A 12,436-nucleotide genomic window follows, 5' to 3' on the forward strand; every position below is an offset into this window, starting at 1 on the left:
TGTTCTAAGTCAGCACATGACCCACAGGATTATGTACAGTTATAGTCATCCTCATTTCTCTTTATTGACAACACTGCTCTAAGGGAAGACTCTGATTCCAACAAGTGGAAATGGGAAGAAAATGTAGTCTACACTTAGGAAAGAGCTTGAGCAAAGCCCTGAAAGTATGAGAATAGGGTTTATATTTACAGAGGGCAAAGATGCCCAGTTTGGCTGGAATGTTAATGCTTAAAGATGAAAGATATTAACTATGACTTGGAAGGTTTGGTGGGGTGAAATTGGAGGTTGGGGGCTTGAATGCCAAGCAGAGAAGTACAAATTGTATTCAGAAGACAAAAAAGGTTTTAAGAAGAAATTTGCCATAACTATATTGATGCATAAGAAAAATTATACTGGAAGTAGTGGTCAAGAGTAACTTAGAGAAAGGGGTACCTAGAAGGAAATTATTGCAATAGTCTAATCAAGTGGTTCTGAAGGTATATGCTCATGTAGGGACAGTGAGAATAGGAGAAGAAATGGACAAAGAGGTAAATTCAACCAGATTTATTAACTATTTATAATAGTTACTACAGAAAAAGAGTACCACATTTATTCTGTAGGTAAAGAAACTGATATACCCAAGAACACTTGCCCAAGATTATAAAAATAATAAAAAAACAAAAAAAGGATTCAAACCCAAATTCCCTGGCATCAAACCTAGTACTTCTTCCATCCATTGTTCTTCTCAAAGAGATAGGTCATCTCTAACTAAAGGAGTCATAGGAGAAAACTCCAAATAATACAGTAATTGGAGTTGTGGGGAATTTGACATCCCACTTCTGAAGGTTTATAAACCTCTGTGATGGGTTAGGATGTTCTCTCATGAATAGCCTAAGCTACTTCTTCCAAATTCATCAAAACTACCAAAATGACACAGAAATTAACTTTCACATGCACAAATCCTTTAACATTATGTTCAATTATTTACAGAGAATTGTTTTCAACAAAACAAAGTGATTAGAGGTTACCAAAAAACTGTCATCCACAGCTGAAATCTGTCATAGGTAAATCCATGATGAAGAGGCAATGAATTTTCTAATTATTTTCTATTATCGTTGCTGTTGCTGTTTAATATCTTCAGAATTGGTTTCAGGAAGATACGTTCTACTAAAAGGAGAGAAAAGAATTTATGAAATAATTCATAAATGTGAAAGTTTTATTTTAATGAATCCCAATGAAATGATCTAATTTTTAAATGAAGTCTCCATCAATGGCTTTCTGGAATCATTCCATGGTGGCATTCAGCCATACCCACTGCCTCTGAGATTCAATAAACTTAATTAAATATGTTCAAGGAAAGCAATATGCTAGAGACTGAGAATACAAAGGTGAAAAAAACACCCTGTCTCTGCCTTCAAGGGACTTACAATTTAATACAATATATAAGAAACAAACAAGAAACTATAAAGAGTTCCAGGGAAACATGAGTCAGGAGAGGTTGCCCAAATGATTGCTCAGACTTTTTTGGAGATCTTTTCAAGACTTCATCGAATTATCTACACTCCTACATTTATTAACAGTGAGATGGCTATGGAGGTTCATACACAGAGTAAGATTTAAGATGGTCCTTCACCATAGAAAAATATTTAATTAAGGTAAGAATAATTATCCAGCATGGCAGGATGATCCTGGATCTTGGCTTGCTATCCCACATGAAATAACCTCCTGAATCTCCTTTATTAACAAATTTCAATGTTTCCAGGTCCAATTTCCTCATCAAAATGAGGATATCAGTACTTACATTACTTTCTTTTTAAAGTTATTATGAAGAAAGATCTTTGTAAATATTGAAGCACTACATGCATGAGTATTGTGATTCTCTCTCCTCTTTAAAAAATTTTTTCTTTCCCTCTTTTTCTTTATTTTATCTATAAAACAGATAATAGTATAATAGGGCTAAGGAGCAGCATGCAAAAGAAAGATATTGTAAAGTTGAGGGTGGGTCCAAAGTTGTGATCCTGGGTGAAACAGAAACAAGAAAAATTAGAAAATAATAGATTTAGGGGGAAAAGATAAAGAGTTCAATTTATATGTGTGGTGGTGATGATGATGATGATCAGTACAATGACAACAATGACTTGTTTTGATTTCCTTTACTATAGTTTTTCCATATCTTAAATTAAATAATATTTGTGTTTTTAGTAAGAAATGGCTTGTCCCATCTGCGTACTTTATAAATCATCTTCTCTCAGGTCATGTCCCTTTCTTCCTTAGTTCCATTACTCAACCTTGACCTTGATTCCATTCAACCCTGACCATCCTGGAAACCTTATCTAAAAGAAGAAAGGTCAGGATATTTACTCATTGTGTCTATAAAATCTCTCAACCTCAAATTTAAGATCCATAAGATTTGAAAACTCTATAAAACTTTCAGGTACATCTTATCTCCAATATGATAAACCTATTGACAAAATTAGTTGTTCTCCTGTGCCAAACTGGCCTATTAGGTTTCCTTACAAGACATCTCATCTCTCATTTCTGTGTCTGTTCCTCATTTCTGGATTGCTCTTTTTGTTCCTTTTACCTCTTAGAATCCTTCTTTTTCTTTAAGTCTCAATTCAAGAATCACCTTCCACATGAGACCTTTTTTTGGCTGCTAATGTTTCCCCAATGAAACTAACTTGTATTTATTTTCTGTATTATGTAATTAAGCAAACATGTTTTCCCATGTCAAACTGTAACCTCCTGGAGCACAGGGATTGTCTCATTTTTCTCATTCTTTTCCTAAGACTTTAATGACATTTATCTTACAGCCAAACCTATTAACTGTTTTAAACATGACTCATATATGTCATCTTATCTCTTCCTTTTCTGCCTTTGCAAAATTATTTCCTATGTCTGCAATGCATTTCTTATACATTTCTTCCTTGCAGAATTTCCCATTTAGTATAAAGCATAACTCAAGTGCCATTTCTTGTTGGAGTTCTTTACTAATCCCCATGTATATTACCTCTCTGTGTCTCTGTGTCTCTGTCTCTGTTTCTGTTTCTCTGTCTCTCTCTCTATTTCTATGTTTCTGTCTCTATCTCTCCAATCTCTGTCTCTCTGTGTGTATCTTTCTCTCTGTCTGTGTGTGTGTGTGTGTCTTGTTTCTCTCTCTCCTAGTTTGTATTAATCTCAATGAATTAGTTAAGAATTTGTCCACTGTTTTATATGACTTCTATGTCAAAGGCACTGCATTAGATACCAGGGATACAAAGACCAAATCCAAAAACAAACATTAGACTCTTTCCTCAATGAGTTTATTATCTATACATATATGTGTTTGTGGATAGGCACATGTTATTTGTATTAGTTTGTGTGTGTGTGTGTGTGTGTGTGTGTGCGTGTATAAAATGCCTGAATATATGTATTCATATATTCCATATATGAATATATGAAAAAAATCCATATAAGGTAGATATAAGCCTTCAAGCAAAAAAGAGGAATTTGGACCAAGTCTTAAAGGAAATCAAGGATTCTCTGGGACAGAGCAAAGGAGGAAAGCCTCCTAGACTTGGGAGAAGCTGGTGCAACAGTAAGTAGGGGGTACCTGATAGAACATTGAACATAAAGAGGAATTTGAGTACTCTATTGGAATTGTGAAGGACTTAAAATGCCAAAGAAAGACATCTGTTTTGGTTCTAGAAGTGATGGGGGTGTGAGATTATGTTCCCTTTAATCTGTAAAATTAGCACTCTAAAATTGTGTACCCTTTGATCTGTAAAGAAAGGAGATTGGAGTCGCAGACCCTCCTGGGAGGCATATCTCCCCAGACAAGTTAAGTGGCATCATCCCAGCTGGGCCATTTCTAGGACAATCCAGATCTCTATTCAAATTCAGGCTCAGGAAGCCTTCAAAGCAATTTTGCGTGGGAGATCCTGGTCTGATCAGCTCAGGCTGTCCCAGACCCCCGCCAAGAGCAGCTCATAAAATAGGTTTCCTTTTACGCATTTCTTTGCAGAAAGTCCAAAATAAGACCCTGTCCACTGAGAAGGCATTCTCTTCTTAGTGACAGCCTTCATTTCCCTAATAGGACTTTGCCACTAAAGAAGTCAGTCTCTTAGCAAAACTGGCTTCCTATCCAAAAATAAACTTCCATTTTTGCCATTAATATTTTGGGTTCGGGAATTCTTTCATGAAGAACCTGAACCTCTGACCAGAAGAGGATTTCCACAACTCTCTGACTGCCATTAACCTCATCAGAAGTGGGAGGGAGCTCACTGGAATTTACTAATTAATGAGTTGACATTGTTTAGGAAAATCACATTGCAGTAGTGTGAAGGATGAATTAGAGTGAAGAGAGACATGAGACAAGAAGACCAATTAGAAGGCTATTATAATAGTGCAAGGAGAAATGATAAAGACCTAAATTAGAGTAGTGGCTATATGAGTGTAAAAAAATGAACATTAGAGATTTTGTGGAAATAAAAAGAGTATGTTAGTTCAACTGAATATAGGGTAATGGAAAATGAGGTATCAATAATGATTCCAGTGTTGAGAATCTGGGTAAGTTGAAATTTATGAAAAATTTTGAAGCTCCTTGCTTTTCTCTTGCATCTTCTTATTAACTAACCCTGCATGAAAACATTTAGAAATCTTCTCCAATTGAACAAGCTCCAAAGCCTTCTCCAAACTGTTGGGCCAACAAGAAATGCCTATAAATGGTCATAGTTTTCTTACCTGGAATGCACTTCTGAAGCCGGCAGGGGATATCCCCTCATTTCAAAAGTGACCTAATAGGCCTAAAGAGATTAAACAAATTGCCTGAGGTCCCACAGATGATAAGAATCAGCAAGAACTTAATAGAGCCAGGTCTTCTCATGCCATTATTTTTCCCCAAGACCCACTGCCTCTCAACACTTAATTATCAATATATTCTCTTAGTCTTTCCTCAGAGAAAGTGTGAATCAGCAGGCAAGAAATCAAGAAGACAAAAGCCTACTCTCTACTCTCTGGGTGGTGATATAACATTGTCTATCCCTTCCATAAACTGGAAACAAGAAGTACTGCAGCAGAAAAGCAAGATTAGCGTAATTACAGGTCTTCTACTGTGCCTTCTTTATGATGTCTAAACTCTTAATAGATATTTAAATACAAATGCAAAACAAAAAGTATTCAAAAAACAAATTATTTCCATTTTTAAAATATTTTGTAACATTATCTGAGTTGACAACCAAAAATTGTCCATTCTGAGAAGTTTCAATAAAATAAAATGTTGACCATTGAATCAAGAAGACTGGGTTCAGATCCTACTTTTGACACTAATTACATCATATGAATAGATCTTAGAGCCATAAGAGGCAGGTTGGGGGTGTAGAAGTCTGGAGTGTGGGTCTGGAGAGAGGAAGCTATGAGTTCAAATACTGATTCAAATATTTATTGGCTATGTGGCTCTAGGTTACTCACTTAACCACTCTCTGCCTTAGTAACATTTTTTGTAAAATGGGGAAAGAATAGTGCCTGTCATACCTACTTACATATGGAAGAAAAACCAGTGTGAGAAGCTAGAAAGGAATGCTTACCTTTTGTGTATAGAACTTATGCTTTTGCTGTTCAGTCTTATCAATCCTGTCCGAGTCTTCATGATACCATTTGGGGTTTTCTTGGCAAAGATACCATTACCCTCTCTAGTTCATTTTACAGATAAGGAAACTGAGGCAAACAAATTGAGTGACTACCTGGGGTTTCATAGCTAATATCTGAGGCCAAATTTGAACTCTAGAAAGTTAATCTTTCTGCCTCAAGGCATGGCACTCTACTGTGCCACCTACATATCCATAGTACTTACAACTTGTCTTTCTTTGTAAAAATAAGGTCCATTGACAACTTTTATTTTTCTATAACTTTTTAGTTATATCTCTCTGAACCCTCTCTTGTAGGAAAGAAAACAAGTCAAATAAAATTAAATATTATAATGATATATATGCAATCTTCTGCCCCCTAATCCCATACCTCTCTGCCAAAAAAAAAAAAAAATGAAGCCTGTTTCATTGTCTATTTCCTGGTGTTGATTTGATATTATAATGACTCAGTATGGTTTTCTTTTATCATTTTTGTTCCATTACTTTATTGTCCACTTACATGTTTTAAAGTGACATTCGATTTATTGGCATTATTCTTTCCACTATATTTCTTCTTTGTGCAGGAAAGACTCACAAGAGTCACTATCAGCATAATTGTAAATACAGCTGCAGCAATTAGAACTTCTATAATAATGGCATCCAAGGTAGAAGCTTGTATCTCACATTTTTCTCCCATATGCCACCAGTTTTTCCCAGATTGACACCTATAAAATGAAAAATTAGACTCTGAAATATTATAACAAAATGTGCTTAAAAAGTTATTTGACAAACATTCAGCCTGGTCATTTTCAAATAAATGTTACTCACTCTACAGAAGAAAGAAGATTAGAGAAGTATATATTTAATTAATTGAAAATATTGCTTGTATAATTTATGATTATAGTATTGAAAGCTTACGATATTTCTGCAGGACAGAGAACCATGCATCATCTCTCCCTTGACTTTGGTAAAGATGCAACAAATTATAGGATGCCAAAGCTGCCAGTAATGGAGAAAGTCGTAAATCAATCTGAATTTAGGACATGTCCCAAACTTCCATAGTCTGATCCTCATTATGGAAACCATAAGGATGAAGTGAATCAGGGACAATGAAATTATTCTTTAAGTGGTAATTTTAAAAATTCCAAAGTTAAAATAAATTTAGTTCATGGGTGGAATTGTTCTCTGTAGCACACACCCAAAGTACCCTCCACTTTTCCAACAACAATACTAATCAAGATGTTTAGAAGTTATGTAGTTGTCACCTTTTCCCTTCAATGTAGTATTGTGGTATACCTAAAAGAGACATTGTATGGATAGATACATAGAATTTTGAGCTAGAAGAGGCTTTTGAAATAGTCTACTTGAACTGCATCATTTCATAAAGGAAGAAATTTAGGCCAATGGAGTTGAAGTAACCCTGAACAATGTCACATAGACAATAAGTGCCAGCGTCAGAACTTGAAATTTCAACAATCTCCTAAATGGTCTCCTGGTCCCATGTCTTTCATCAGTACATCCTGCACACTGCTTCCAGAGTAACTTCCCTTAAATGTAGACTATGTGACCCAATTTTAGGGCCTCTTATTAATCCTGGGTCACAGTGCACATTGCATTGTTTAGCATTTGATGTCCAATCAATATTGCCAGCTTTATTGGATGGTACTCCCCCTTCTGCCATATGAGATCTTAAAATATTTCAACTTATTAAATCTAAATAACATTTTAATATCATTGGAGAAAGTTTCCATGAAATCTATAAATTGTTTAATATCTTTTAAGTGGAACCACATTCTTTGACATCAAAGGTAGAGGAACAGATAGAATTATTCTTGACATTATTATATGGTTGACATTTTTAAATAGAAAACAATTTTTGAATCACAAGTTTTCATAGGATCAAATAATGATTAATATATGTGATAGCATTTGGGGACAAATTGTTCAATAATCGCTGGATTTATATTAACTTGAGTGTAGATTTTTAGACATGAATACTAAATTTAAAATTCATAAACATAATTGTCCCATAATTAGAGTGTTAGGATAAGCATTTTCATCTTTTGTTAATAGGCATTTTGTGCTTTCTATTTAAAAAATAGAATCAAGCTTTCATATTGGAAGAAATTTGCAAGTAGATTACTGTGCAGTGATATATCATAGTTTCAACCCTTTTCTTGCATAAATTACTTTCACTTCATTATTAATAATTAGGATGCTATGTATAATAATGTATATTGTATTTAACATATGCTTTAACATATTTAACATGTATTGGACTACCTGCCATCTAGGGGAGGGGTTAGGGGAAGGAGGGGAAAAGTTGGAACAGAAGGTTTTGCAAGAATCAATGTTAAAAAATTACCCATACATATGTTTTGTAAATAAAAAGCCATAATAAAAAAAATCAAATATCAAGTTAAAAATTCTGAAAATCAAAGGCGAGATTAATAAAATTAAAAGTAATAAAACTAAAAAATTAATAATTAGGATGCTATTTTATACAATTAATAATTTAATTTTGATATTAATTTATATAATTAACAATACCTAAACAGCACATTGAAATGGTAAATGATGTCACCAAAATTCTATAGGGTAAGAAAGAGATGTATTATTTTCTATGAGCCAGTGTGTTAAGCTGAAGATTTATTTATTCTTAGAAAACTTGAATTTGAAAAACCCACTCTACCACTCACTAGCCAGGGTATAATGAGCAAATCATTTATATTCTCTGAGATTCAATTTTTTTAATCTGTAAAATAGGAACCATCATTTTTTCTGTATTTTATAGAATTTCTCAAGGGAAAACAATGTCAACTATAAAATCTATGTAAATATAGGATATTATCCCCATTTTACATATTATGAAATTTCTGCTCACAAATATAAAATGACAGACCAATGTCACACAATCAGTAAAGGACAAAGCTCAAACTTGAAAATACTAAGTCCTATTCCAGTGCTGTTTTTATAACACTATTCTGTCTTGTGGGTTACTGATTATAATAGGATTTAGAACTATCAAGGACAGCAGAGATCATCTAACCAAAAGTCTTCATTTCGTATATGTGGAACTAGAGGCAGAAAGATGTTTCAAGTATCCTGCTCATAGTCATCCAGGTAACAAATAATGGAGTCAAGATTCCAACCATAGTCTACTGGCTCCAAATCCATTATGTTCTATCACCCTAAAATTCTTTAACATCACTTGTAAAGGTTGCTACTAAATTCACAGGATCATGTAAACTAGAATTTATGATACATGCTCCTTTTCTTCACTAGAGAAGTACTAAATTCAGAACCTATTCTCTTTGCCTTGGATATTTCTTGCTTAATGATGCTTGTTGAATTAATGATTGAATGTGGAGGTCAACTTTTTTAGTGGGATCTATCTGTTGATAAAAAGAAAAAATTCCTCTTATATATATAAAAAAAGAAATAAGGCTGAGGAGAAGCAAAATAATATATTAAATCCAAAAGATAATTCCAAATTCTCATGTTTGCCAATATAACCTCATTCTTCTCTTCCTTCCCTCATTAGAACTTTTGAAATAGTCAAAAAGTGGCCAAATGAGCCAATTTGAAGTTCTCCTTTTTTGTGGCCAAATAAAAAGCAACAGCCATTGGAAACATGTCAAAAAGATCTGTAAAACCTAGCAAGTAGAAAAAAATCACTCCCTGAATGGCCAAGTGAACTGGCCATTCGTAATATCCCTTCAATAAAAGAAAAATTAAATTTTAAAAAGGAAGAAAATTATGAAAAGACAATTAACAATATAAATTAGCAAATAACAATATTGAAGAAAATATTACTTTGAAAAAGTAGAATTGGGGGGCAGTGAGGTGGGGCAGTGGATAGAGCACCAGCCCTGAAGTCAGGAAGAGCTGAGTTCAAATCTGGTCTCAGACCACTTCCTAGCTGTGTGTCCCTGGGCAAATCACTTAACCCCAATTGCTTCAGCAAAAACAAAAAAACAAACAAACAAAACAAATTGACCAAATGGAAACAGGAACAAAAGTTCACTGTTGAAATTGACTCCTTAAAATAAACAAAATTGATCAAATAGGAAAAAATAAATACAAAAACTCAGTGAAGCCACAACAGCAAGATTATATGATGATCAGTTCTGATGGATGAGGCTCTCTTCATCAATAAGATGATTCAAGTCAGTTCCAGTGGTCTTGTGATGAAGAGAGCTATCTGCATCCAAAGAGAGAATTGTGGGAACTAAGTGTGAATCACAACATAGTATTTTCACTTTTTGTTGTTGTTTGTTTTCTTTCTCTTTTTTTTCCTTTTTGATCTGATTTTCCTTGTATGGCATAATATTTGTGGATATGTATATAGAAGTATTGCTCATGTTTAACATATATTGGATTACTTGCTATCTGGGGGTGGGGAGAAGAGAGGGAAAAAATTTAGAACACAAGGTTTTACAAGGGTGAATGTTGAAAATTATTCATGTATATATTTTGAAAATAAAAGCCTTTAATTAAAAAAGAAAAAAAAACCTCAATGAAGACAATAATTCCTTAACAATTAGAACTGAGCAAGTAAATGTTGGTGTCAGCCTTGAAGTTAGAAAGACTCCTCTTTCTGAGCACTTATCTGACCTCAAATACTTACTAACTATGTGACCTGGGCAAGTCATTTAACTTTGTTTACTTTAGTTCTTCATCTAAAAAATATGAAGAAAATGGAAAATCATTATTGTGTTTTTCCAGGAAAATGTTAAATGAAGTCACAAAGTGTCAGACATGATTAAACAATTGAACAACAATAAGTTGAAGCTAACGACTTTATGATAATATCAAGAAAGAAAAACACAAAGTCAAAAGAATGAAAAAAGAAGAAAATGTGAAATATGAAAACAACTGGCTTGGAAAAATAGATAATTTAAGAATATTGTATTACCAGAAAGCTGTAATCAAATAGAAAATCTAAATATCCTATTGCAAAAAATTTCAAAGAAAACTGCCTTGATATCATCACACTAGAGGATAATATAGAAATTGAAAGAACCCACATTAAATTGGTTCAAAGAAGAAAAATATATAAATATACTCAACTAGTCATTGAAATCTATCTACTCCAACAGGGAAGAAAGCATGGAACAAGAAATAGGGGGTTATAAAATATAAGGAAACTTTTTCAAAAAGTAGTCATCAAAATGAGCACTACCTGAAAGACATTCCAAAATGCAAACTCCCAGGAATATTAAAACCAAATACCAGAATTCCCAAATCAAAGAGAAAATACCTCAAATTGCCAGAAAAAAAACACATTTAAATATTGTGGAGCCATAGTTGAGATCACAAAAGATTTAACAGTTTCTACATTAAAGTGGCAGAGTTCTTGGAATATGATATTTTAAAAAGCAAAAAGAGCTGTGCTTAAATTTAAAAACATTCTACCCAGCAAAATTGAATGTATATTTAATGAAACAGAGGATGTTCAAGGATACCTGAGGAAAAGACCAGAGTGGAATAGAAAATTTAACTTTGAAATTCAAGACTAAAGAAAAGTATAAAAAGGTAAACATGAAAAAAGAAATCATAAGGAAATCAATAAGGTTAAGATGTTTGTTTACCTCTCAATATGGGAAGATGAGATTTATATTTTCCAAATAAAATTATTATTATTAGAGCATTTAGAATGATTCTACAGCAAAAGAGATATGGGAATGAGCTGATTATGTTAGGATTTTGTAAAAAAAAAAAAAAAAAAGATAAGTGAGAAAAAGTAATAGCTAGTAAATATCTTAGGCTAGATTTGAACTCATGGCTTCCTTATTCCAGATTTGGTGCTCTCTCTACTAAGCTGCCCATTAGGTTTAGGCTATAGTTACTTGTTTTTTTTTTTTTTATGAAAGTATTGCACAGAGAGCCCCAGTGGAGATCTTGTGTATTCACTCTGAAAGTACAGATTCTGTCTGTAATTATGCCCAAAAAGTTATCAAACTATGCATACCATACCCTTTGATCCAGCAGTGTTCCTACTGGGCTTATATCCCAAAGAGATCTTAAAGGGAAAGGGACCTGTATGTGCAAAAATATTTGTGGCAGCCCTATTTGTAGTGGCTAGAAGCTGGAAACTGAGTGGATGCGCATCAATTGGAGAATGGCTGGGTAAATTGTGGTATATGAATATTATGGAATATTATTGTTCTGTAAGAAATTACCAGCAGGATGAATACAGAGAGGTTTGGAGAGACTTATATGAACTGATGCTGAGTGAAATGAGCAAAACCAGGAGATCATTATATACTTCAACAATGATACTGTATGAGGATGTATTCTGATGGAAGTGGATTTCTTCAACAAAGAGAAGATCTAATTCAGTTCCAATTGATCAATGATGGACAGAATCAGCTACACCCAGAGAAGGAACACAGGGAAATGAATGTAAACTGTTTGCATTTTTGTTTTTCTTCCCAGGTTATTTTTACCTTATGAATCCAATTCTTCTTGTGCAACAAGAGAACTGTATGGTTCTGCACACATATATTATATCCAAGATATACTATAACATATTTAACATGTATAAGATTGCCTGCCATCTAGGGAAGAGGTGGAGGGAGGGAAGGGAAAAGTCGGAACAGAAGTGAGTGTAAGGGATAATGTTGTAAAAAATTACCCAGGCATATATTCTGTCAATAAAAAGTTATAATAAAAAAAGAAAAGAAATATAGAGAGAGAATGCATTTTTATAAAGCATATTTTGTGTAATGAGAATATTTTTCATCTTAACAATAATTGTTTGACTTAAAAAGCAGTAGCAAAAAAGAAATTATATTGTGCTAGGAATACTGCAGAATTATAATAAAATGTTTTGTTTAAAAAAAAGAAAG

The 12,436-nt window shown here is 33.5% G+C and overlaps 1 protein-coding gene across 1 annotated transcript in view; it reads right to left on the minus strand.

Annotated features, from left to right (window-relative positions):
- Positions 1–6,087: 6,087 nt before the first annotated feature.
- Positions 6,088–12,436, minus strand: part of LOC127546811 (meprin A subunit beta-like) — a 50,355-nt gene continuing 44,006 nt past the window's right edge. Inside the window, exon 14 of the mRNA XM_051973754.1 lies at positions 6,088–6,307. Within this exon, the coding sequence (XP_051829714.1) occupies positions 6,088–6,307 (220 nt within the window). The remainder of the gene's footprint in view (positions 6,308–12,436) is intronic.

This window comes from Antechinus flavipes, chromosome 1 (genome assembly GCF_016432865.1).
Source record: "Antechinus flavipes isolate AdamAnt ecotype Samford, QLD, Australia chromosome 1, AdamAnt_v2, whole genome shotgun sequence".
Taxonomy (NCBI): domain Eukaryota; kingdom Metazoa; phylum Chordata; class Mammalia; order Dasyuromorphia; family Dasyuridae; genus Antechinus; species Antechinus flavipes.